We start from the raw sequence: 23219 nt of genomic DNA on the forward strand, positions 1-23219 counted from the left end.
TTTTTTTTTTTTTTTTTAAGTTTTTTTTTATTTTTTTAAAAGAGGGATAAAAAGTAGGCTAGGAGGCCGGCAGGGGGGGGGGGGGGGGTGGCAGCCTCCCTGCTGAGCAGAGAGCCTGATGCGGGGATCGATCTGAGGACCCTGGGATCATGACATAGAGGTTTTAACCCACTGAACCACCCAGGCACCCCATGTTCACTGTCTTCTATGAGCAAAGTTCACGATGCCCCCAAAACAATTAAAACGGTAACATCCCAGATCACTGATCACAGATCACCACAACAAATATAATAATAATGAAAAAGTTTGGAATGTTGAGAGGATGACCAAACCGTGACGGAGGGATACAAAGTGAGCAAGTGCTGTTGGAAAAATGGCGCCAGTAGGACTCAATGCCGGATTGCACAAACCTTCAATTTGTAAACAACAAGTATCTGCAAAACACAATAAAGCAAAGTGTGCTACAACAAGGTATGCCTGGGCTTGTGCACCTGACCCTACCGTTTCTCCTGAGCTAAGGTCATTACCCTGGCAATTCCCTGTCTCTTGGGCTTCAGGATTGCCTCTTTTTTTCCTTGATCATTCCCATCAGCATACACATGTGCCTCTATATCTCATATCTTAAAAACACACAATGGGGGGCCCCTCGGTGGCTCAGTTGGTTAAACATCTGCCTTTGGCTCAGGTCATGATCCTGGGGTCCTGGGATTGAGTCCCACATCAGGGCTGCCTGCTCAGCAGGGGGCCTGTTTCTTCCTCCCCCTTGCCTGCCACTGCCCCTGCTTGTTCTCTCTCAAATAAATAAAAATTAAAAAAATTTAAAAACACGCAAGTAGAAAACAGCATGGCAGTTCCTCAAAAAATTAAACATAGAATTGAAGGCAAAGACTCGGACGGATATTTGCACACTCACGTGCATCACAGGATTCATGGTAGCCAAGAGGGAAATGACGCCCATGTCCATGGGAAGGAAGTTCAAGATCAAATGTGGTCCATCCATGCAATGAAATATTATTCAAGGATGAGAAAGGAAGGCAGTCCTGGCACCTGCCACAGCATGAATGAGCCTTGAGGATGATGTTAACTCAAACAAGCCAGTTATGAGAAGACAAATACTGGGGTGCCTGGGTGGCTCAGTGGGTTAAGTCTCTGCCTTTGGCTCAGGTCATGGTCTCAGGGTCCTGGGATCGAGCCCCACGTTAGGCTCTCTGCTCAGCGGGGAGCCTGCTTCCCCCTCTCTCTCTGCCTGCCTCTCTGCCTACTTGTGATCTCTCTGTCAAAAAAAAAAAGGAATTAAAAAAAAAGAAAAGAAAGAGAAGAGAATGCCATATGATTCCACTACTTAGGAGGTCCCTAGGGTCATCAAGGTCATATAGACAGACAGTAGAAGGGGACAGGAAATGCCCCTGGACTACACTTAAAAAGGTTTAAAATGGTCAAACTTAAGTATATTTGACCACCCCCACCAATTCCCATACAGAAAAACAAACATGAACTCTTTCTTGACCTCAGGTCTCTCTCCAGTTACTTAGTTTCTGTACCACCTTTAAGAACAAAACCAGAAAGGCTGTCTCTGGCGACTGTCCGCTGTTCTTATCTCATGCCGCCTGAACTCCCTCCAACCAGACTTCCAGTCTCCGCTGCACTCCAGAAACCGCTCTGCCAAGATCACAGTAAGGGCCCTCCCCCCCCCCCCCCCCCCCCCCCCCCCCGTCCCCCCCCCCATGTGTTCAAGGGCCTTCCCCTGGCCCCTGGGCCTCCTCCTTCCTCCCTGGGTGCGTTTTGGTCTTCTTTGCGGGATCCCTTATCCCCGAGTTCTCCTCCTTGGTGCTCCCAGCCTCCTTCCAGCTCCTTTCTCCGCCCACACAGTCCTAGATGATGTCAGGAGAAATCACATGGCTCTGGGAACCAGGGGTTGTTACAAGGTGGATGTCCCCAGCTCTATGTCTGGCCTGATCTTCCCCGGGAGCTCCATCCCCAAATCCCAATTGCTCAGCATTCTCGCTTCTTGGTGGCTCAAACCTCACGGAACCCAAACCCAGCTCCGTATCTTCCCCCCACTTCCTTGTTCCAGGGAGCACAACTCCACCCTTCCAGTCGCTCTGGCCCAGATCCCAGCAGGCCCCCTTTCCCACACGCCCCATTCTTCATCCATTAGCAAATGCTGCTGGCTATGCCTTCAAAATGCTGTTGTTTTCAGAATTCGACCATTGACCAACCTTCACCTGGGTCCACCCTCATAACCCATCCACTTGGTGGACAGAGGGATTTTGTAAAAATGCAAGTCAGACTTGTTACTTTTCTGTGCAAAGCTTTTCCTTGCTCCCCTAGAATCGAATCCAAGATCCTTCAAAGGCCCTCACTGTCTGCGGCCGCCCCAGCCCCACCCCTTCCCTTTCCATCACTTGCCCTAGGGAGCCCACATGGGTTTCTACACTGTTCCTCAAAGGCTCCTATCTCAAGACCGTCTGCACTTGTTCCTCGCCCTCTGTCCCCTCCTGTGGGTCTCCACTCCACTGTCATCTTCCCACCCTACTTAAAACCACCCCGGGGAGGGGGGGAAACAGCTCTTAAAAAAAGAGGGGACGCTCAGTTGGGTTAAGTGTCTGCCTTTGGCACAGTCCTGCATGGGGCTCCCTGCTCAGTCTGGAGCCTGCTTCTCCCTCTGCCTCTGCTGCTCCCCCTGCTTGTGTGCTCTTTCTCTAACATGTAAATAAAACAAAAACAAAAACAAAAACCTCTAAGAGACTGCCCCAGAAGCCTGGCTAAACAAAAACAAACACAAAAACCTCTATGAGACTGCCCCAGAAGCCCGGCTGGCTGGCTCAGTCGGTGAAACACACAGGATTCCTGAGCTCAGGGTTGTGAGTTTGAGTCCCATATTGGGTGTAGGGATGACTTAAAAATAAACATCTTTAGCGGTGCCTGGGTGGCTCAGTTGGTTAAGTGGCCGGCTCTTGATATCAGCTCGGGTCATGATCTCAGTGTCCCGGGATTGAGTCCTAGACTGGGCTCTGCGTTCAGCAGGGGCAGGGTGTCTGCTCAAGGATTCTCTCTCCCTCTCCCTCTGCACAGCCCCCCACCCCCGCTCCCCCTCTCTCTCTCTGAAATAAATCAATCTTAAAAAATAAAGAAATATACATCTTTAAAAAATACTTAGGGGCACCTGGGTGTCTCTCATTGTCTCTCTGTCAAATAAATAAAATCTTAAAAAAAAAAAAAAACTTAGAAAAAGTATTCTGCTCCAGAATAGGCCCCCTTTTGGGCCCAGGACCTAAACTAGAATTCATTCAATATGTCTTTGGGGAAGGAGACCCAAATTTTATAGGCTTCAGGTTCCAACTCTTCCCTGTTTATTCTTCTTGCTGGCACTTGGCACCATCCAAAGGATGATTTATCTTTTATTTGCTTTATTGTCTTTTCCCAGCCTTAGCGTGTCGGTTCACAAGCCCTGGGATATTTGTTTTCCTACTATTGCATCCCCAGAGTTTAGAGCGGTGCCTGAGAACATGCGTATTGGATATTAATGCCCAGATAACCACAGCTTTCAAGGTAAGGATTTTCTCTTTATAGGCCCACCCAGCGCACTCCCCTTACTCCCTCTCCTAGGTGCCCCGTCTCTTATTCCTACTTTCCCAGCCCTCCTCTCCCCACCCCTCCCCAGACTTTACCACCCCAGAAGCCGGGCTCCGGAACTGTCCCACTGCAACTTAGAAGGACCTAGCACTCCTCGCCTAGGACCCGCATAGGCATTATCATAATAATGAGCGGACACAATGGCCTGGATCTTTAGAATCATTAAACCCGCCTTCACAGCTCTGATCCCTCAGGAAGTGGCCACAACATGTTTTATTTTACCTCCAGTATAGGCCCGGCCAAGTTCGCTAACCCAGCCTCCCACAACTGTCTGTCCGCGGCACGGCCTGCTGAACTTCCTCTGTTTGGCCACAGTTTCAAAACCAAAGAACTCTTTCCAACTCCGTATCATCCACATCTGGATCTCTGCCGCGAATCTTGTCAGTCCCTAACTCACCCCCTCCTTCTAGTACCTTAGCAGGAAGGATGGGGCGATGGAGCCGGGCTGGCGAGCAGGAGGGGCCCACATTAGTCACCCTACAGAAGTGCCTGTGTGGGGGTGGTGGAGGTTGGTCGAGAGAGACAAGCATCAGGTGGGTGGCCAGGGAGGGACTGGTACCTGCGGCGGTAGGTAGCAGGGGTGGGGGATGGGGGCTGTCTGGGGGTGCCTGCCAGGCCCCTTGTGGTCTGCAATGCAGCCTGCGGTCAGAGAGACTCCCCGTCCAGCCCTCTTCCACGCGGTCCCCGCCGCCCACCGTGGCAAGTACTTCCTGAGCCCCTGATAAGTCAGAAGCAAGAGGAGCCCTAAGATGGCAAGACGGGCGGAGCTGGTCCCGGCAAACCAGCCAGGCAGGTCCGCTGGAGCCAGGGGGAGGGTGGGGCGGCAGGTCCCTCTGGCCAAGTGGCCGAGCCAACAAACACGGGGACCTGTGAGAGGGCTCTGGGGAGAAGGCAGATCAGATCCCGCCGGAGTCTGAGCTAGAGCTGGATCTTCTGGACCAGGACTCTAGATGGGTTGGAATATAGCTGGTTTGGAGGCAGCGTTTGATCCGACATTATTACCGGCGGTTAGAAGCCATTTCACCAACCGCCAAGGCTCACTCACCAGAGAGCTCATAGATCAAGAACACCTGGGGAGCTCGTTAAAAAAATACAGGCCTGCCCCAGGCCTACAAAATCAGAATCCCTCGGGCGGAGTCAGGCACCCAAATCTTTATTTTTAAAAAAGCCCTTTCAGATAATTATGATAATAAGAGGTTTGGAAATTATTACCTGGACTTTAAAGAGCACATCTTTGGAAACTTTAACCTCTAAGTCTGCTCTTAGATGTGTGACCTTGGGAAAGTGGCTTACCCTCTCTGAGTTTCATTTGCCTCTTCTGGGAAACGGAAATAGGCTTGTACCTCTTAGGAATCCGTGCAAACACAATCGCGCTGAACTCTAGCCCTGGGGTCCGGCAATGCTCTCCTGGTGTTACCTGCTGTGGTGGTCATTCTGGCTGAGATCCTTTGGGATTCTGGGATGAACACAAGAGGCTGAGGAAGCTAAAGGTTGGGAGAGGGTCTGGTCCTATCCCGATGTTAGGAATAAAAGGGTTCCCGGGAAGGGAGCAAAGCCTCCTGCTCAGACGAATTGGGAAAGAGGGGTCAAGGCCAAGGTTGTTCACTGTTGGCCACTGGCCTGGCTGCTAGGTCAAGGCTTGGGCAGATACAAATTCTAAGAAGCACAGGAGATTTGTGGTTAAGACCTTGAGCTTAAGGGCTCAGAGAGTTCTGGGTTCAGGTTCTAACTCCTTTTGTCAACTCGTAATGGTGGGCGAGAGACTCCTGGGAGGCTGGGCCTCTGCTGGGGAGGCAGGATGTCCCCCCGTGGAGCCAGGCCCTGGGGTCGGACAGTGCAGCTATTAATCTGCCCTGCGACCTGGAGCGAGTCACTCCACCCCTGAGCTGCTGTTTGGAAATGGGGAGACTCCACCTAATGCACTCAGTGGTTGGGAGGTGCGGATGGGTTGTACCTGGTGACACGCATGTCGCTCGGGCTGGCCAACTGCATTTCGTAAAGGGTAGCTGTTACCACCATCAACCCCTTCTCTGGGGAGCCCTCCGGCTTGTGACTGGTTTGTGTGGCTGTCACCTTTCACCTTATTGTCAGTCCCCATCCACCTGACCCAGAACTTTCATCACAGTGCCTCCAGGACATCCGGGGTGGGTGTCAGGGGTGGCTGCAGGCACCCTTCTTCCACCACAGTGGGGCCCTGGGCTCCTGGCCTTCCTGCCCACACTCCTTCCCCGATGCGTCCCCTTCTGAGCAGAGCTCAAGTGGGGTGCTGTTTGGTGACACTGCCTCCCTGAGGGTGGGCTGTCCAGAAATGACCCCTTTCCGTCCCCAGGGATGACGACAATGCAGGTTGTGTTGTGTTCGTGCCATAGGGGCTGGATAGTAAATGCTTTTGAGTCAGGATGACACTAGATGTGATCAAACCATTGAGGTCTGTGACAGAAGTACCCTCTGCTGCCTCCACAGAGGCGCCCCCTGAGAAATAGCACTTGTTACTCTCCGCATCTCACAGCCAGTGGGCTCCTTACAGCCTGTGGCAGGGGTTGGGGTCACTCCAGACTCCTGAGAGGGCTGCTGCCGGAGAGAACCCCACTTCTGTGTGGGGCGTGTTGACGATCTGGTTGTCCTTGGCCAGTGGCTCCGCAGGCTGGGACCTTTCCAGCAATGCCTTCCTAGGGCTTGCCTCCCCCGCCTTCGGCGCATCTCTGGGCAGATACTGCCCCCTAGAGGCCTCCGCCTGCCATGACACCGGGCAGACCTGACCTCACAAAAGAGGAAAGGATCCAGGTGATGCTTTCCTTTCCAGCATCCTTCTTGGTCTCAGGAGTTCTGGGCGGTGTATTCATTCATTCATTCTCAGCTTGAGAACCTGGGATCGGCCCCAGTGCCATGCGAGGCCTTCCAGAAGAAACGCAACTCAGGATAACCGCTAGAATACAAGGACATAGCCACAAGAGGTCTTGGGATTCAGGGCTTTCTGTATTTTGCAAAGAGGCGAGGGTCCAGGGAAAAATGACCTCTAGTAATATTTGGAACTAGGGTTGAGGATAAGTTTAGAATCAAGCAAAATCACTAGTACGGAGTTAAGAAAAAAGGGAAGGAATAAAGCAAAGCAAAGAAAGGATTAATTCCAGAAAGGTCAGGGTTAACTGGCTGGACTGGGGATGGAGAGTCAGCGGGTGGGAGGTGTAGGGGTTCTGGCACCGGAACCACCCCTTGTGATAGCAGCCTGCTCTAGAGAAAAACATGAGAAAAGAGAAAACACCCAGAATCCTCCCGTCTTGAGTAAGGGTTATTATTATTATTATTTTAAAAAGATTCTATTTGGGACGCCTGGGTTGCTCAGTTGGTTAAGCAGCTGCCTTAGGCTCAGGTCATGATCTCAGCGTCCTGGGATCGAGTCCCACATCGGGCTCCTTGCTCAGCAGGGAGCCTGCTTCTCCCTCTGCCTCTGCCTGCCATTCTGTCTGCCTGTGCTCGCTCTCTCCCCCTCTCTTTCTCTGATAAATAAAATCTTAAAAAAAAAAAAAGATTCTATTTATTTATTTGACAGTCAGAGATCACAAGCAGGCAGAGAGGCAGGCAGAGAGAGAGAGGAGGAAGCAGACTCCCTGCTGAGCAGAAAGCCCGATGCGGGGCTCCATCCCAGGACCCTGGGATCATGACCAGAGCCAAAGGCAGAGGCTTTAACCTACTGAGCCACCCAGGTGCCCCAGGGTTATTATTATTTTGGGGCATTCCCTGTTGTTTTCAATTATGTGTCTTCTTTTATTTTTAATTTTTTTGAGAGAGAGAAATCTTAAGCAGGCTCCATGCCCTGCACAGAGCCTGACACAGGACTCCATTGAAAGACCCTGAGATCATGACCTGAGACGAAGAGTCAGACCCTTAACCGACTGAGCCAGTGAGGTGTCCCTTTTTTTTTTTTTTTTTTTAAGATTTATTTATTTATTTGACAGGCAGAGATCACAAGTAGGCAGAGAGGCAGCCATGGGGGGGGAAGCAGGCTCCCCGCTGAACAGAGAGCCGGATGTGGGGCTCGATCCCAGGACCCCGGGATCATAAGCTGAAGGCAGAGGCTTTAACCCAAAAAGCCACCCAGGTGCCCCTGAGGTGTCCTTTATTTTTGTTTTTTTAACATTTTATTTAAGTAATCTCCATGTTCCACATGGGGCTCAAACACATGAACCCCGAGATCAAGAGTTGCACCCTTTTCCGAGCGAGCCCATCAGGCACCCCCTATGTGTCTTCTTTTAACGTCTTCATTGGAGCTAATGTCTCATTGGATTTTTTTCAAACTGTAGGAGTTAGATCATGAAATGTGAGTTACAGAAAACAAAAACTGTACCCATCTCCCTGCAAAAAAGGATCAGCCCCAAATGCAGAGCTGGGTCAACACTGTGTCTGGGGGAGGGTCCCATCCGCACAAAGAATCCAAGTAAATAGTCAGCAAATTGTCTCTAATCCCTGTCCAAGGAGACTGAGTGCCCAGTACCCATCCTGGGTCCACCGAGATCTCTGCCTAAGGGCCTCTGTCAATGTCATTTCTCCTCCTGGAATCCTCACCCATGTACTTGTATGGCTGATTCCCAGTACATGCATGACTGTCTCTACCCTGTGACCCTGTGACATTTCCCCAGTGTCCCAAACTGGTTAGGTGCTGTTCACGTGTTCTTGTGACCCACAACAGCCTTTGATCGAACTGCACTGGCGTCATTTCTTAGACCCCTGACTTCTGCTGGCAGGTGAACACTGCATGGCAGAGACCCAGAGGCTGTGGCTCCCAGCTCCTGGCATGGAGAGACACAGTGTGGACAGAGACATGACAAGCCAGCTGTCTGTGTGGAGGAAATGGGGCGAGGTGGGGGGGGGGAACCTGCAGGTGGGGGCCTCTCCTCCAGGGGCTCCCTCCCTCACCCTGAGCCTGGCTGCTAACTCTCTTGCTCCTCCTACACTGGAAGGTGATGTGGCCCAGGAAGCTGCAAGGGAAAAGTTAGGGGACAGCTGTGTCGGACTTCAGACATGTGAGAGACTCCGAAAACCTGACCCTGTCCCGTACCCATCTCCATTTAGATTAGATCACTAGTTCTCCCTCAGGATCTAGAGGTTGGGATCAGGGTCACATTCAGTAGGCAAATACTAAGTACGTGTGAGGAGCAGGCACGGAAGGTGTCATCGAGATGAATCCGACAGTCTTGTCCTCAGAGGGCCCCCAGGCTGGGAGGAGAGCCCATGAAGGCCTCACAGTGTGGGGCCCCGGTTAGAAGGCCGGAGTCTGGAGCCAGACAGACCGGGGCTCTTGTTCCCGCTTGGGCACTGTGTGACAAGTTGCTTCCACTCACCAAGCCTCAGTTTCCTCTTCTACAAAGTGAGGAGGATGATGGGAGCTGTCTGGTGTCAGGTGGTTGTGAAAACCTGTGGACACAATGACGTGAAGGTATAGGAAATGGCAAGAAATGGCCCCAAACGGGAAAGCGCTCTGGCTCTCGTGGTCAGCAAGGAGAGCGTGCATCCGGAACGAGTGTGTGAAGGTGTGCCACTTGGATGGGGCCGGGGCATGGGCACGGGCACGGGTCAGGTCAGCCGCTGAGGAGCTCGGACCGGGCACTGGCAGCTAGGCAGGTGGGGCTCAGACGACAGCCAGTCCCCGCCCCATATCCAGGCGCTTCCCCTCCTCTCCCAGTCCCGGTCTCCCTGGGTGGGTTTGGGCCCCGTGGCTAGTTCTGGACAACTGTCTGTGAGAGGAGTGATGGCTGCCGATGGGGGACGGGTTGATTCAGACTTGACGGGTCTCCGCTCCCTGCTGTGGATTTCAGCGGTGAAGCCCTAAAATGCGGCCGGGGTTGGGGTGGGGGGCGGTCCCAGACCTTCATCAGACTTGATCAGTAAACTTTCTTGTGCTCAGCCTCGGAGATGTGGGGTTGTTTGCTGAGGCAGTTAATGCTAACTGCCCGCCGCATATGGTACTACTGTGATTTCTGCTGATAGAGGCCAAGTCAGTGGCTGTGATCACATGGCTCCTAGGTGGGCAGAGCCGGAACCCACACCCAGGTCTGACTCACACGGCCGGTTTTTAGAAACTGTGCTTCCTTCACCTCATGACGGCCTACCCTCAAGCTCTGCTATCACACTGATGATCTCAAGAAGATGTCCAGCAGGGACAGCCAGCTGAGCAGCTGGGACAGTCAGAACTCTTGGCGGGTCTAGTGTGAAATCCTGCCATTCTGGATTGCACCGGGCACTTGCAACACTCGTCTTCCTTCTGCCGGTGCTGGTGGATCAGGACAAGCAAGACACAAGGGAGAAGTGACAGCTTGCCCCACCGTGGCAGAGGACTGTAGCCGGGACTGGAACCTTCCTTGTGCAGATGGGACACACAAGGGAAGAATTCCCCCAGCATCACTGCCTCACGCTCAGCTCCTCCCTGCCTGGTCCCCAACCCAGAAAGGCTGTATTGCACACCATAAGCCTCAGAATGAGACTTATGCTTGAATCTCTGCTCTGCCACTTACTGGCTCTGTGACCTTGGGTAAGTCACTTTGCTTCTCTGAGCCTCAGTTTGCTCATCTGTACGGGGGGGGGGGGATAACAATATTCATTTCTCATGGGATGGACTAAGGCAGTAGAGGTAACGGATGTAAGGTGCTCAGCACCGTGCTTGGTACATGTAAGCTTGGTATGATCTAAGGCAGGCTCTCCTTCTCCTGAGGAAGATTAGGGGGCTACCAGAGGAGAGGGACTCAATGTATAGATTCACACCCAGATTGCTTGTGTGTTTATTTACAAATGGGAGACATACACACACAGATACAACTTGGGGACATTTCAGGAAACTTGGAGCAGGGAATCGCTCTTCGCTGTCCAGCTCTTGTCTGGGCTCCCTCCTGATTCAAACTGAGTTCTTTAGAAAACGGCTTCTGACACTTCCTTGTTGGGAAGCCTGTGGGTACTGGGCTCTCACTGCCTCTCATGTTGAAATCTGCCTGTCTCACTGGGCTGTGGACAAAGGGCTGTGAGCCTTGGCTCAGTCATTCACATCCAGGCCAAATTCTGGATACAGTTCTTTGGTGGTGACACCTCGGATCACGGCTAAAAGGAAAGAAAGAAGCAAGAACGCATGTCGCTTGGAAGGAGTGGAAGGGAGAATGGTCAAAGGCCTGACCTACCCAGGACCCACTCCTGGACCTCCCCGCTGTTCCCCTAGTTGGCTGACATATCCTCTTGCTACCCCTTCCAGACTCTACCACCGTGGGCTCTGCTTGGTCACCCCAAACTAGACTTACTGAACCCTTACCCCACTTCACAGAGGAGTCAAACAAAGCACCCTGGGACTCCACACAGAGCAGCTACAGCCACCTGCTGAAAAGGCAAATTTATATTTACATCGCATCTGGGGACTGCTGAAAACCCTTACTCCTTAGTCTGGCCGATGGGTCATGCCCTGGCCATTTGGTGGTGCCATTCCTCCTGCTCCCTCAAAGACCCTTTCTTCCTCCCAGGGGAAGGGGTCTCCTGAGAGGCCTATCCTGACCACCTTAGCTCCTCCCTACCACCACCCTGTTCAAACCTCAATATTCTTCTCCATCTCTGGCCTTTGTTTCCCTCATAACACTTAACACATTTTATAATTCCTCTGTTCGTGTTCCTTCACTTACTGACCTTTCCCCACCCCTCCCCCAATACCAAAACCTAAGTCAAATGAGAACGGGGTCCTTTAAGTGTCTGGTTCACTAGGGTGCCCCACACCCTGCAGAGCAGTGCAGAGCTCTGGTGCTCAGTAAATGTCACCTCAGAGGAGCGGCTGCTCTGTCCTCTCCAGGTCCCAGGCCGAGAAAGACGGGTCTCAAGCTAGGTTCCATCTCCCAAGAGCTGATGCGCTTAACCACCAGGCTACAGTGCCCTCACCTCCCTTTCTCCTTGGGGCCTGACCATGCTCCTTTCTCCATCTGTATTTCCCTCCTCCTGTTGTCCCCTTTCCTTCCTTAGGACCCAGTCCCCACTGCAACAGAGAAGTCCTCCCCGACACAGACTCCCAGATGCTGAGGGGCAATTCTACAGGAAGTGCTAAACTCCCGCAGCGACCAGGCAGATGTCCCAGCCCCGCACCCTGTCCCACACAGTCACTGGCTGCTGAACGCTGGAGTGCCCACTGACCCCAGCCAGGTGACCGGACTGAGGCCATCCATGCCTTCACTTCCTCCAAACTGGACTGTCCTAACCAACCCAGGCACACAGGTGTCTGTGTCTTGGCCGAGCCCTCTGGATAGTCAGACTGTGTTCAAGGAAGAACAAAATACTTCTTGAAGTCACAGAGTCCCCCTTCTGTGATCTTTTGCCTCTGGAGCAAGTCAGCCACTTAAGGCTGAGTAGGCCCCAGAAGACCAGGAACCACAGCCCTCAATCTAGCAGGTAGGCAAGTTCATGTTCAAACCTGCCTGGGGCACTGAAGCGGGCTCTACACTTGAGGGAAGAGATCTCAGGGACTCCTGCAAGAGCTGTACAGCTGCACTGGGGCATTCGGGGAGGGGGCCAGCTGAGGAGGATAGGAAGGCTGGCAAGTTAGAGGGCCCAGGGGCAAGATCCAGACATCCCGGGGAATGCAGACTCCTTCCCTCCGAGCCTTGGTGCTCCTCTGGGGCCCTGTTGCTCACCTAGTTTGCCTAGCAGCATCTGGCCTACATCCTTGATGTCATTATACTCGTGGAGCTGGGAGATGTGGTCCTCCAGTTCATCCACACTGTAGCCTCTGGGGTGAGGGGTGGAGAGAGAGAGAGAGACTATCTTTAAGAAAGCTGAGGAGAGGGGCTCTCGGGTGGCTCAGTGGGTTAAGCCTCTGCCTTCGGCTCAGGTCATGATCTCAAGGTCTTGATATCCAGCCCCGCATCAGGCTCTCTGCTCAGTGGGGAGCCTGCTTCCCCCTCTGCCTGCCTCTCTGCCTACTTGTGTTCTGTGTCAAATAAATACATAAAATCTTAAAAAAAAAAAAAAGAAAACAAAGAAAGAAGGAACGCTGAGGAGAGGGACACCTGGGTGGCTCAGTTGGTTAAGCGTCTGCCTTTAGCTCGGGTCATGATCCCAGGGTCCTGGGATCGAGTCCTGCGTCAGGCTCCCTGCTCAGCGAGGAGCCTGCCTCTCCCTCTCTCTGCCACTGTCCCCACTTGTGTTCTCTTTCTCTCTCTGACAGATAAGTAAATAAATCTTTATTAAATTAAATAAAAAAAAAGAAAGCTAAGGAGGATCCAAGGTTCAGAGAGTAACAAGGCATCTATTTAAAGATTTTATTTATTATTCATCAGAGAGAGAGCGAGCGAGCACACAAGCAGGGCAGCAGCAGGCAGAGAGGGAAGCAGACTCCCCACTGAGCAAGGAGCTGGCACAGGACTTGATTCCAGGAACCTGAGATCAGGACCTGAGCTGAAGGCAGATGCTTAACTGACTGAGCCACCAGCTGTCCCACAAGGCATCTATTGAACTAATATTCACGGGATGCCTGGGTGGCTCAGTTGGGTAAATGTTTGCCTTTGGCCCAGGTCCTGATCTCATGATCCTGGAATCTGTGCTCAGGCTCTGTGCTCAGTGGAGAGTCTGCTTCTCCCTCTGCCTGCCACTCCCCCTGCTTGTACTCTCTCTCTCTGGCAAATAAATAAGATCTTAAAAAATACACACACACACACACACACACACACACACACACAAGGGGCGCCTGGGTGGCTCAGTGGATTAAGCCTCTGCCTTCGGATCAGGTCATGATCTTGGGGTCCTGGGATCAAGCCCCACATCAGGCTCTCTGCTTTCCCCCTCTCTCTCTGCCTACTTGTGATCTCTGTCATGTAAGTAAAGAAAAATCTTAAAAAAACAAAAAAAACACAAATGTTCACTAAGGACCTACTATGGACAAGACAGACCCTACCCTCAGGAGGCAAATCTCCCTGTGCCCTGGGGGAACAGTTCCCAGCCACACTGGTGCTATGTGACCCTGGCCATCGCAGGGGGATTCACAGATGGGCACATCGGCGGCTAGTCAGATCCCCTCCTGCGTGAAATGCACATTCAAAGACTGCTCAGTCTGTGCCACATGGCTGGAGCGAGAGCTGTGAGAAAGTCCAGGAGCTGGGGAAGAGCCAGCTTCCTCCAAGCCCTGGAGAGCCCACCTGTAGAGAGAGAATGGAGGTGGTGTGCAGACAGAAGCAGAGGCAGAGAAGGACCAGAAGGACCAGAGACAGAGATGGATTGAGAGGATGATACCCTCTGTTCCGGACAGCTTTCCATTCCCTTGTTCCTGCTCCTCCTGGGTCTGACCACCCCCTACCCGAGAGAGGCTGCTGAGATACATTGAATCCCTCCACAGGACACAGTCCTGGTTTTACACTAAGCTAGTGTGGCTGGGTTTCAGTTACTGGGCATGGGGTTAAAAGTTATCTTAAGCATGCTGAGGAACCCAAAGAGACTTACTCAGATATTAACTGAACGATCTCCTGGTCCAGCAGGTCCCTCTTTTGCTCCAGTTTCTGAATGTCAAGGTGCAGAGACTCCTCACCGGCCCCATCAGCCTGGCCAGACTTGGGGGATGGCCGCTGAGTGGCACACAAAGTCATTAGCCAGAGTGACCCATTATCCACAATTCAGAACCTACACATTGTTTTCAATAACCACTGCCCCACCTTCTGCTTGGTGACCAATACCCCGTACCCACAGTAAGATTACACTGCCCTGCTGCTCTTGGAATTAGATGTAGCCCTCCAAGTTCTGGCAAGTAGAAGTTAATCATAAATTATGTATGCAACATCTGAGAATTGTCCTTCCAGCGAGAGGGTACGCCTTTCTCTGGCCTGTCTTCCTCCTCCCTGCTGGCTGGAATGTGGATGTAATCAAAGAGCTGAACAATGTTTTGGGCCATAGGTAGAACCATGTTGAAGGTGCAGTGGAACAAGACAGAGGCCTGGGTTTAGGCCAGCATTATTTGGGGTTTTCTTTCAGTCCTAGCCACACCTAGTCCTAATTAAAGGGCCCATCCTGGCCCCAAATCAGACCTCAGATGCTCAAGTCTGTGATGTCATTGGGCTTATAATTCCATTGGGTAACAATCCCCTTCCCCGGGGCTGCAGTTCATCTTTGCCCTCTCTGCCCCTAAATAATTGTGTTTTTCCTCCAGATATCTCATTTAAAGCTCTACTCACACTTCATCAGGAAGGCCTTTGCAGACCACCCCGCCTAAAATGGTCACTCCTCAGTGGCTCACTATTCTTTTGTCCTGATATTTTCTAACACCCATCACCACTTGACATATACATTTCATTAATAATATTCTGTTCATTGTCAGCCTTATGCCCCTGGAGTGTAAACCCCAAGAGGGCAGGGACAGAGTTTTGTTCACTGTGTCCCCACTGGGCCTGGCACATAGTAGACACTCAATAAAACGTGTCAGGGATGCCTGGGTGGCTCAGTTGGTTAAGTATCTGCCTTTGGCTCAGGTCATGATCCCAGGGTCCTGGGACTGAGTCCTGATTCGGGCTCCCTGCTTGGCAGGGAGCCTGCTTCTCCCTCTCCCACTGCCTGCCACTCTGCCTGCTTGTGCTCTCTCTCTCTGATAAATAAATAAATAAAATCTTTAAAAAAAAAACCCCAAAAGCGGGGGCGCCTGGGTGGCTCAGTGGGTTAAAGCCTCTGCCTTCGGCTCAGGTCGTGATCCCAGGGTCCTGGGATTGAGTCCCGATTCAGGCTCTCTGCTCTGCGGGGAGTCTGCTTCCTTCTCTCTCTCCGCCTGCCTCTCTGACTATTTGCGATCTCAGTCTGTCAAATAAATAAATAAAATCTTAAAAAAAAAAAAAAACCCCACCAAAAACGTGTCAGATGAATGGGTGAATGACAAATAATTAATCAACTAACGACCAGCCTGAAAAAGTGCTTTTCAGGTGAAGTACAGTGTGCCAAGGGAGTGTCTCAGCAACTGGAATGAGTCAGAAGTGGGGGTGAGGCTTCCCTGGGGGACCTCTACTCTAAAGGATGAGCAGGCACCACCTTGCTAAAGAGCTGGAAGGAAGAGTATTCCAGAAAGGGACAGTATAACCAAATGGCAAAGGCAGGAGAGAGCACGTGCCTCTGAGGGAATGAGAGTGGTTTCTGTGTGGGGTGGGACAGGTGAGGGAGGGGATCCTGGTCTCTTCAAAACCAACCACTTGGGGGCACCTGGGTGGCTCAGTGGGTTAAGGCCTCTGCCTTAGGCTCCGGTCATTAGCCCAGGGTCCTGGGATGGAGCCCCACATTGGGCTCTCTGCTCAGCGGGGAGCCTGCTTCCTCCTCTCTCTCTGCCTGCCTCTCTGCCTACTTGTGATCTGTCAAATAAGTAAATAAAAATCTTAAAAAAAAAAAAAAAACAAAAACCAACCACTTGTGGTGCTGTCAGCAAGGAGGAGAGACAGAGCCCATTGGGAGAGCCTGGGGTACCACCAGAAAATGCCAGGACAGGGCTTCTTCTTTGAAGCTTGGTGGGCAGGGAGGATGAAAAGGGGAAGGACTGAGAAATGACCTGGAGTTTCTCAGCAGAACAAGGTCTGCTGGGGGAAGGTTTGAAGAGGGCTGGGGTGGGTCAGCTACTGTTGGGGATAGAGGCGGGGCTGGGATGAGAAGGGAGGGGTGCATAGACATACTCACAGGGGATCGGAAGGTCCCGCGGCAACTTTTGGAAAGTCCTGGCTGAGTCCTGGAGAGGAATCCGAGGGGAAAATGCCGATTGAGCCTAGAGTCGGCTCTGGGTGGAAAGGGGTGTGTGGGTGGTGTGGGAGGTTAGGAGTTGGGAAAGGGGTTAGTTATGGTCCGTTATCAGGGTAGGGATCCTCAAGGAAGGGGAGACTCTGAGAGGGGGAGTGTGTGGAGGGCTAGATGGGGGTTTCCGGAAGTGATCTCTGGGATGGGAGAGGCTGGGGCAGGGCCATGGGGAGTCCGGAAGGGGACTATGAAGGGATGCCCTTTCGCCCTGCCCTCCGCTCCTTGCCCACCTCCGGAGTCCTGGTGTCCGAGGCCCCCGTCTCGGAGGAGGATGTAGTGCAGGAGGGTCCAGGGCGAGGGCGGAAGAGCAGCCCCTCAGGCCCGCCATGTATTTAGAATCTTATGACGGAGGCCGGGAACGGTCAGATGGGGAGATGTGCGCGCGCAACCTGCCACCTTAAGCCCCGCCCCTCCCTCGAGGTGGGCGGAGACAGCGGCTGCGCGCGCAGCTTTTATTGTGACTCCGCCTGTCCCTAGGGGCCCGCGGCCGTCTGGCCACGCCCCCTTTCCTTTCATCTTTCCCTCTGGCCAATAGGATTCGAGTATTGGGGCCACGCCCACCCAGCTGCTGCTTAGAATTTCCCGGTCCCTCCTTTTCTGGCTCAGTCGCACACCGGCGCTTTTGACCAGCGGAAGCAATTCCGCAGTGGTTGACGGAACTTGGTGATGTGGCCCCCCTTCCCCTCCCCCTGTACCGGAATGTCGGAAGAAACCCGACAGAGCAAATTGGCAGCTGCTAAGAAAAAGGTAAAATGTGCCGAGTCGCGGCTCCCTGACCCAGCCAAAGGCCTCTCCGACGGCCGGGCCGTGGCCAGAGTCTGTGCTGCCCCTGAGACACACAGGGCGAGCCCCTCGGCGCCCCTTGGTGCTCCCCCTCCCAAAGTCTTCTCAGCCAGTCCCGCCCCCCCGGCAGCCCAGCCCCCGCCCTCGCCCTCGCCCGTCGCCCCTGGGTGACTTTGGGCCGGTGACCCCCGGGATCCTCGCTCCGGGGTTGGCCCTCGCCTTCTGCCACCCAGAACTAGAGGACCGGACTCCCCTGGCCGGTGCGGGTCTCGGAGGACCTCGGTCCCGGCCCTGCTTTCCCCTCCCCCACCGCGGAGCGGCGACTCTGGGCGTGGGTAGGGAGGAGTGGAATGTAGTTACGTCACAATCCCCCTGGGAACTGTCATTAGCGCCACGAGCCCGGTGTTTGATCTTACTACCCAGTCCCCCAGTGTTTTCATACCCTTTCCGGTCGCGCACAAATATCCAGATTAAAGGGGATTGGGGACTATGGGACCTAGGTGGGAGAGGTTTCCGGAGCCCTTACTCTAAGACTGTACCCCATCCTTACACAACTGGCTTAAGTGATCATGGAACGTTGATAACACCTTGGTGACAAGGGGAGAATGTGTTTTCTTTGGTATGGTTTCCTCCTAGGTTTATACTGTCCAGAAGCACTTTCACATTTTAAATCTTAATTCTCTACCTCACATTTTAATTCCCTGTGATTCTGGGACCAGAGTTCCCCTCAATCAGTGCTCTTTGGAGTGAGATCTGCTTATCCTCTGTGGAACAGATCTCTGGAACCTGAACTTCACAGGTGGGAATGTTCCCCAAGTCATCTCAACATGGAGTTTTCTAAATGCCACAGGATAATATGGGACTGAAGTATCAGTTGTGCTTGATTCTCTTGAGGGAGAAAAGTCCTTTTATATTTATGTACCTAGGGATGACATTTGCATAGATTTGTAAGATTATAATAGACTTCTAGTGAAATGGTGCTTGGGTTGTCCACGTTCACTAGGTGTGTGCCTTCGTTGCCTTCTGCCATCAGGATACGTTAATGTAAAAGTTTGATAAGTACCAGTGTGCAGCTTTAACAGATGGGTAGGAAAGGACCCTAGATTACTCAGATGTTTCCTTTTTCATCTCCACCTCTGGTTTTGCCTCTTGGCACTTGCTGATTTCATGGCATACCCCCAGAACTCAGAGTCCGAAGACTAGGTTTAAATTCCATTATTGCTCCCCCCCCCCTTTATAATGCCACGTTATCATTCCATTTCTGTGGTCACTGAGAATTACAGCACCTTGTAGGGCTGTTGATGGCATTAAATCGGATGGCGGATATAGGAGTATATCGTAAACTGCAAAGTTTACCATACACTCCTATATTGGGAGGTGGGTGTGGATATAGGAGCTTAGAGTTCTCACTGCTTTTCTTTTCTGCAGTTGAGGGAGTATCAGCATAAGATCGGTTCTGGTACTCCTGCAGGAGTTAAGAAAAAACGGAAGATCAAAAATGGGAGTTGCTCAGAAACAACAGCTTCTGATGGTTGTCACTCCCCTGAGGATGTGAGTATTGGCTGGCCAAACTCCTGGGACCAAGGGTACTCCAAGGCGAGTAGAGGGTGGTGGTTAAGGTTGTGGAAGAAGTTAGGTTTGAGTCCTAACTCTCCCTTTGCCAGGGATAATGTCCCTGCTAGGGGTATATTTCCACATCAGTAAGATTGGGGTAATGTTATCTTACTTACACTTGTGACACTGGAATGAGATGGTTGATTTTTTTTTTTTTTAAGATTTATTTATTTGAGGCGGGGGTGGGGGTGGGGGACAAAAGGAGAGGGAGAGGGAGAAAATCCTCAAGCGGACTTCCGGCTGAGCACAGAGCCTGACGTGGAGCTCCATCCTGGGACCCTGAGATGGTAACTTGAGGAGAAAGAAATCAAGAGCTGGACTGAGCCACCCAGGCCTGCTATAGGGCCTGGTGCAGGGTAAAGATTTGCTAAAGGGTAGTGGTATTTGATGTACTGATCTGGTGACTTTCCTCATCCCCGGCCTCAAACGGGAAGCCACACAGTGAGATCAGCCATATGCCATCACACTGTCCCTTTAGGAAGCACCGGAAGAGGCCCAGGATGTAGCGAGGAGGGGCCCAAGCACTTGGGTTAGGTGACATTGACTTTTGAGTCCATCTTTGCCACCAGCTTGCTGGGCGACCTCAGGAAAATCATTTCCTCCCCTGGGTCCAGTGGCCTCATCTGTAAGAGGATATTGTTGGAGCAGATCCGTACCTTTCAGACTTCTAGCTGGAACCCCCTTTGTTCAAGCGAACCCTTCCTCAGAAGTCTGATTTTTCGAAGGGAGATGGCATTCCTGTCAGATTCGTCCCCAGCATCCTGGGCCTGAGGAGCGGGTCTCATGAGTGTATTAAGAAAACTGCTGCGTCGGGCCAGTGACTGCATTCTCTGTCTAGTTCAGGGGACTTTTCCCTTTTGTACCTTGATTTCTATCTCCAGCAAGGCAGCCGGTGGCCGTTTGGGAAGGCGGCCGTGGATTTGTTCCCTTCTCTCTTCCCTTCCTGCTTCCCTAACTCTCTCACCTCCCTCTAAGCCACTTTTCTCTCTCCCCTTGCCCTTGTTTCTCCCTTCTCGCCTCCTGTAGATTCAGGACATCCTGAAGGTGCTGGTGTCCGACCTTAACCGCTCCAATGGGGTAGCACTCCCCCCATTGGACAAGTGGCAGGTGAGGCAGTGCCAAGCTTCCTCTCTGGCTTGCTTTGTCCTGGCTGTGCATGCCCCAAGGCTTCTCTGGTTTGGGGGAGGCTATGCCTCTGGCTTATTTTGTGTTGCTTTCATTAAACCTCAGCCTGTTCACGTCTGCTTTTCCCACCTGCTCGGTTGGTTGGGTTGTTTTCCTTGCCCCACATCTTTTATCATCTTGAAGAAGGTGAGACACATCTTGACATTTAAAGGTAATTTGGGAAAGCTTCCAGAGCAGGTGCGTGGGATCTGGGCTTTTCGAGCCTTGGGTATGAAAACCAAGTGGCATGTCAGACTCAGAGAGATTAAATAAAAGCAAACCTTTAGGCGTACCCTTTGGGCACCTGTCCCCAAAAGACCCAACAGACTGCATAGCAATTTGTGCTCTCTCTGAACTGGATGAATCCATTTTGGGTTGAGAGTAAGTAACTGCAGGTTTTAAGATGGAGCACACATTACAGTTACAAGGTTCGAGATCATAAGTGACCAGGATATCCCGCTCCTGTTCTCTTTTAAAAATCAGCTGGACACTTAGGCTGTGTGTTCAGTTGCTAGGGGAGACGGTTGGCTAGGCGCTCCAGAAAAGAGGTAAACCAGGTCGAGCGTGGACTGAGGGAGGCCGACCCTCAGTAGGGTTGGCAAGGTAGAATGTCACAATGTTCCAAGTGCCCAGCTAAGGGTGAGGTTTGTTCTAAATGGACTCGAGACTGGTTTGAAGATTACAGGTGGATAGCATTTATCCAGATGGGAGAGTTGGGGGGAGTGGGAGCTCCGGGCAGAGGGAGGGGGCGGGGAGGGATCCAGGTAACAACCAGTATTATGAGCTCACAGAGCGTTGCCTAGAGACGGAGCCTTGGTGGGTTCTCTGGACATGATATTCCCACTTTGTCCTGGGACACCGCCCAGGCCAGGGCAGTAGGGCTGAAATTCAGCCAGGTCCTGCAAGAGATGGGCATGGGCAGAGGGTAGGGACAGAGCCCTGGATGCTGGTGTGAGAGCCTTTCACTCACTGAGACCGCTCAAACCCGGGGTATCGGGTCTGTCCAGGTGCTTTGACTCACCTTGTGGGCTCAGAGGAGCTGCTCAGAGGGGCACGGGGAAGGGAGCCCTGGCCTAGAGGACTCCTGAAGCTGGTATTTGCACTGAGTTCTAAGAACCTGTGCCCGCACCCCCCTGTTGTCCTGGAAACAAAGACCCAGATCCTTTTTGTGGTTTTTCAATCCTTTCTGTCTCCGTGGCCATTTCCCACTTAAGTTTTCTGTTCCTGCAATGCAGGCTTGTGGTTATAGGATCCTGGACAGAGCTGATAGCATTTCCAGAAATGGGGACTCATGAAGAAATAAAATTTTAATGGAACGGGACCGTTGGGGGAGTGGAGAGTGATTTTTTTTAAATACTCCATACTTTTGCTCTAAGACCTAAAATTGTGAAATAGCTTGGTTGATCATAAAAGCGTCGTGTTACATATATTTAAGTCCTCAGAAAATCACTTTTATTCCTTCTCTGAACATTCTTGGGTCTAGTGCTAGGGATCCATGGGACCCCAGGGTGCCAGGAGGCACCCGGAGCTTGCCAGGCCCAGGGCTAGAAGTGCCCACCACCTCCCCTAAAGTCTCAAGCCCTCTGGCCAGCTGCTGAGCCCCTGCTGTTACCTGGGAGATTCTGTTTACTGGTTGTCAAGGCAACGGGAGGTTTCAGGGTCAAAGGTCACAGCCGGGACCGTAAACACGCAAATTGCTTGATTCATCCTCAGCTTCCCCGGCTCTGCATCACTAGCAATAAGAAGGGCAGTAGAGTTGACTTTTCAGAGGTCAGGGCTGATGTCCAGAGAACATCCAGCCCTGGGTCTCTCTTCCTCCTTGTGCTGGCCCCGCTGGCCAGGCCTTGGCTCCCTAATGAGCTCCCCTATTCAAACTCGAGCTTGGCAGCCATCTTCCCCACCTGTCTGCTCATTTTTGCACCTCATCAGACATTAGATCTGTAGAGCCAGATGTCACGCGTGAGCCCAGAAAGAGGCTGGGTGGGGCCCTGGTCAAGCAGGTGGGGCCAGGTGGGGAAGGGGGAGCAGTTTCTTCATGGCTTATGGTCCCCAGTCCCAGGATTGTTCTCCAGGGTACCAGGAGTCAGAGGGTAGACCTCTTAGCTCTGGCTTCCCGTGCTGGTTCTCAGTTGGGTAGCTATTTCGGAGCTAGGAGGTTGGGATGGGCCTAGTGGCCGTGTTTTTCTTTTTTACCTGCAGGAGTAGGGTGAGGCTTCGAGTTTGGTAGCTTCTTTCCCAGAGAAGTCCCGAACTGGGCAGATAGAGCCAGTAGTGGGGGATAGGAGAAGGGGAGGGTGAAGAGAGCAGAGAGGAAGGAAGCAGATAGTGGTTGACCACGTCTCTTGTCACCACCACCCTCTGCCTGCCAGGAGCCCAGGGCAAGGATCACTCTGGCATTCCCGAAGAGCAGTGCCTTCCTTCTCCCTGACTGGGCACCCCTGTTCTCCACTTGCTGTGGCTGCCACAGGCCAAGAGCCTGATACTGTCCCTTGCCGAGCTCCATGGAGAACAAGGCCCCCACTTTCAGGAAGGAGGTTGCGCAGAACCCTGCTTGGAGCTTTGGCCGTCCAGAAGGCTGCAGAGCCGCCCTCAGCTCGGGCGAGTCACAGCCACGCTCCGCAGTGGCTCCCAGCATGTGTGACTGTCCCTGTGACCCCAGCAACCCCTGTCCTGCTTGCTCCGCACCCCCGCATTCATGGCAGCCGGGCGCCTTCTTACCCGCATGGCCCCCTAACCCCCTGCTCTGTTCTGTGACAGGCGCCCAAAGACCGCGCCACTCCTGCCATACCAACAGGTGATGGCACCGTGACATCTGATGGTGTCCCTTCGCCTTATGCTAGTCCCCTTCATCTGACTAGCATGGCGTCAGTTCAGGTTTGTGCCTCGCCCTGCCGCCTGCCACCCCACTCTGTGTCCACCCCCGCATTCATGGCAGCCGGGCGCCTTCTTACCCGCATGGCCCCCTAACCCCCTGCTCTGTTCTGTGACAGGCGCCCAAAGACCGCGCCACTCCTGCCATACCAACAGTTGATGGCACCGTGACATCTGATGGTGTCCCTTCGCCTTATGCTAGTCCCCTTCATCTGACTAGCATGGCGTCAGTTCAGGTTTGTGCCTCGCCCTGCCGCCTGCCGCCCCACTCTGTGTCCACCCCCGCATTCATGGCAGCCGGGCGCCTTCTTACCCGCATGGCCCCCTAACCCCCTGCTCTGTTCTGTGACAGGCGCCCAAAGACCGCGCCACTCCTGCCATACCAACAG

General features: G+C 52.7%; 2 protein-coding genes and 1 long non-coding RNA gene across 16 annotated transcripts in view; 2 read left to right on the forward strand and 1 right to left on the reverse strand.

Annotated features, from left to right (window-relative positions):
- Window positions 1-416: 416 nt before the first annotated feature.
- Window positions 417-16814, reverse strand: SWI5 (SWI5 homologous recombination repair protein). Of its 9 annotated transcripts, none has more exons than XM_059410666.1 (6): window positions 16629-16814; window positions 16285-16381; window positions 14086-14207; window positions 12285-12379; window positions 8976-9048; window positions 419-434 (listed from the first exon to the last, which is right to left on the reverse strand). In XM_059410666.1, coding segments are annotated over exons 1-6 (486 nt in total). In that variant the 5' UTR covers window positions 16727-16814; the 3' UTR covers window positions 419-433. The 9 variants fall into 9 exon arrangements, with proteins under 9 accessions (XP_059266655.1, XP_059266649.1, XP_059266651.1 ...); XM_059410668.1 differs by lacking the exon at window positions 419-434 and adding an exon at window positions 7714-7931 and having other exon boundaries at window positions 16285-16333; XM_059410665.1 differs by lacking the exon at window positions 419-434 and adding an exon at window positions 7714-7931.
- Window positions 3443-7943, forward strand: LOC132024377 (uncharacterized). The gene is made up of 2 exons (XR_009406234.1): window positions 3443-3552; window positions 3865-7943. It is a non-coding gene; the product is annotated as an uncharacterized LOC132024377 (long non-coding RNA).
- A 194-nt stretch (window positions 16815-17008) lies between the features above and the next one.
- The window catches only part of GOLGA2 (golgin A2), an 18983-nt gene continuing 12772 nt past the window's right edge, over window positions 17009-23219 (forward strand). For 2 of the 6 annotated variants that reach the window (XM_059410678.1, XM_059410680.1), the window contains exons 1-4: window positions 17009-17145; window positions 18610-18732; window positions 19822-19902; window positions 22717-22833. In XM_059410678.1, the coding sequence (XP_059266661.1) occupies window positions 17065-17145; window positions 18610-18732; window positions 19822-19902; window positions 22717-22833 (402 nt within the window). In that variant the 5' untranslated portion in view covers window positions 17009-17064. The remainder of the gene's footprint in view (window positions 17146-18609; window positions 18733-19821; window positions 19903-22716; window positions 22834-23219) is intronic. The other 4 variants (XM_059410679.1, XM_059410681.1, XM_059410675.1 and 1 more) reach the window with 2 other exon arrangements.

The sequence above is a fragment of the Mustela nigripes genome, chromosome 9, assembly GCF_022355385.1.
Source record: "Mustela nigripes isolate SB6536 chromosome 9, MUSNIG.SB6536, whole genome shotgun sequence".
Taxonomy (NCBI): Eukaryota; Metazoa; Chordata; class Mammalia; order Carnivora; family Mustelidae; genus Mustela; species Mustela nigripes.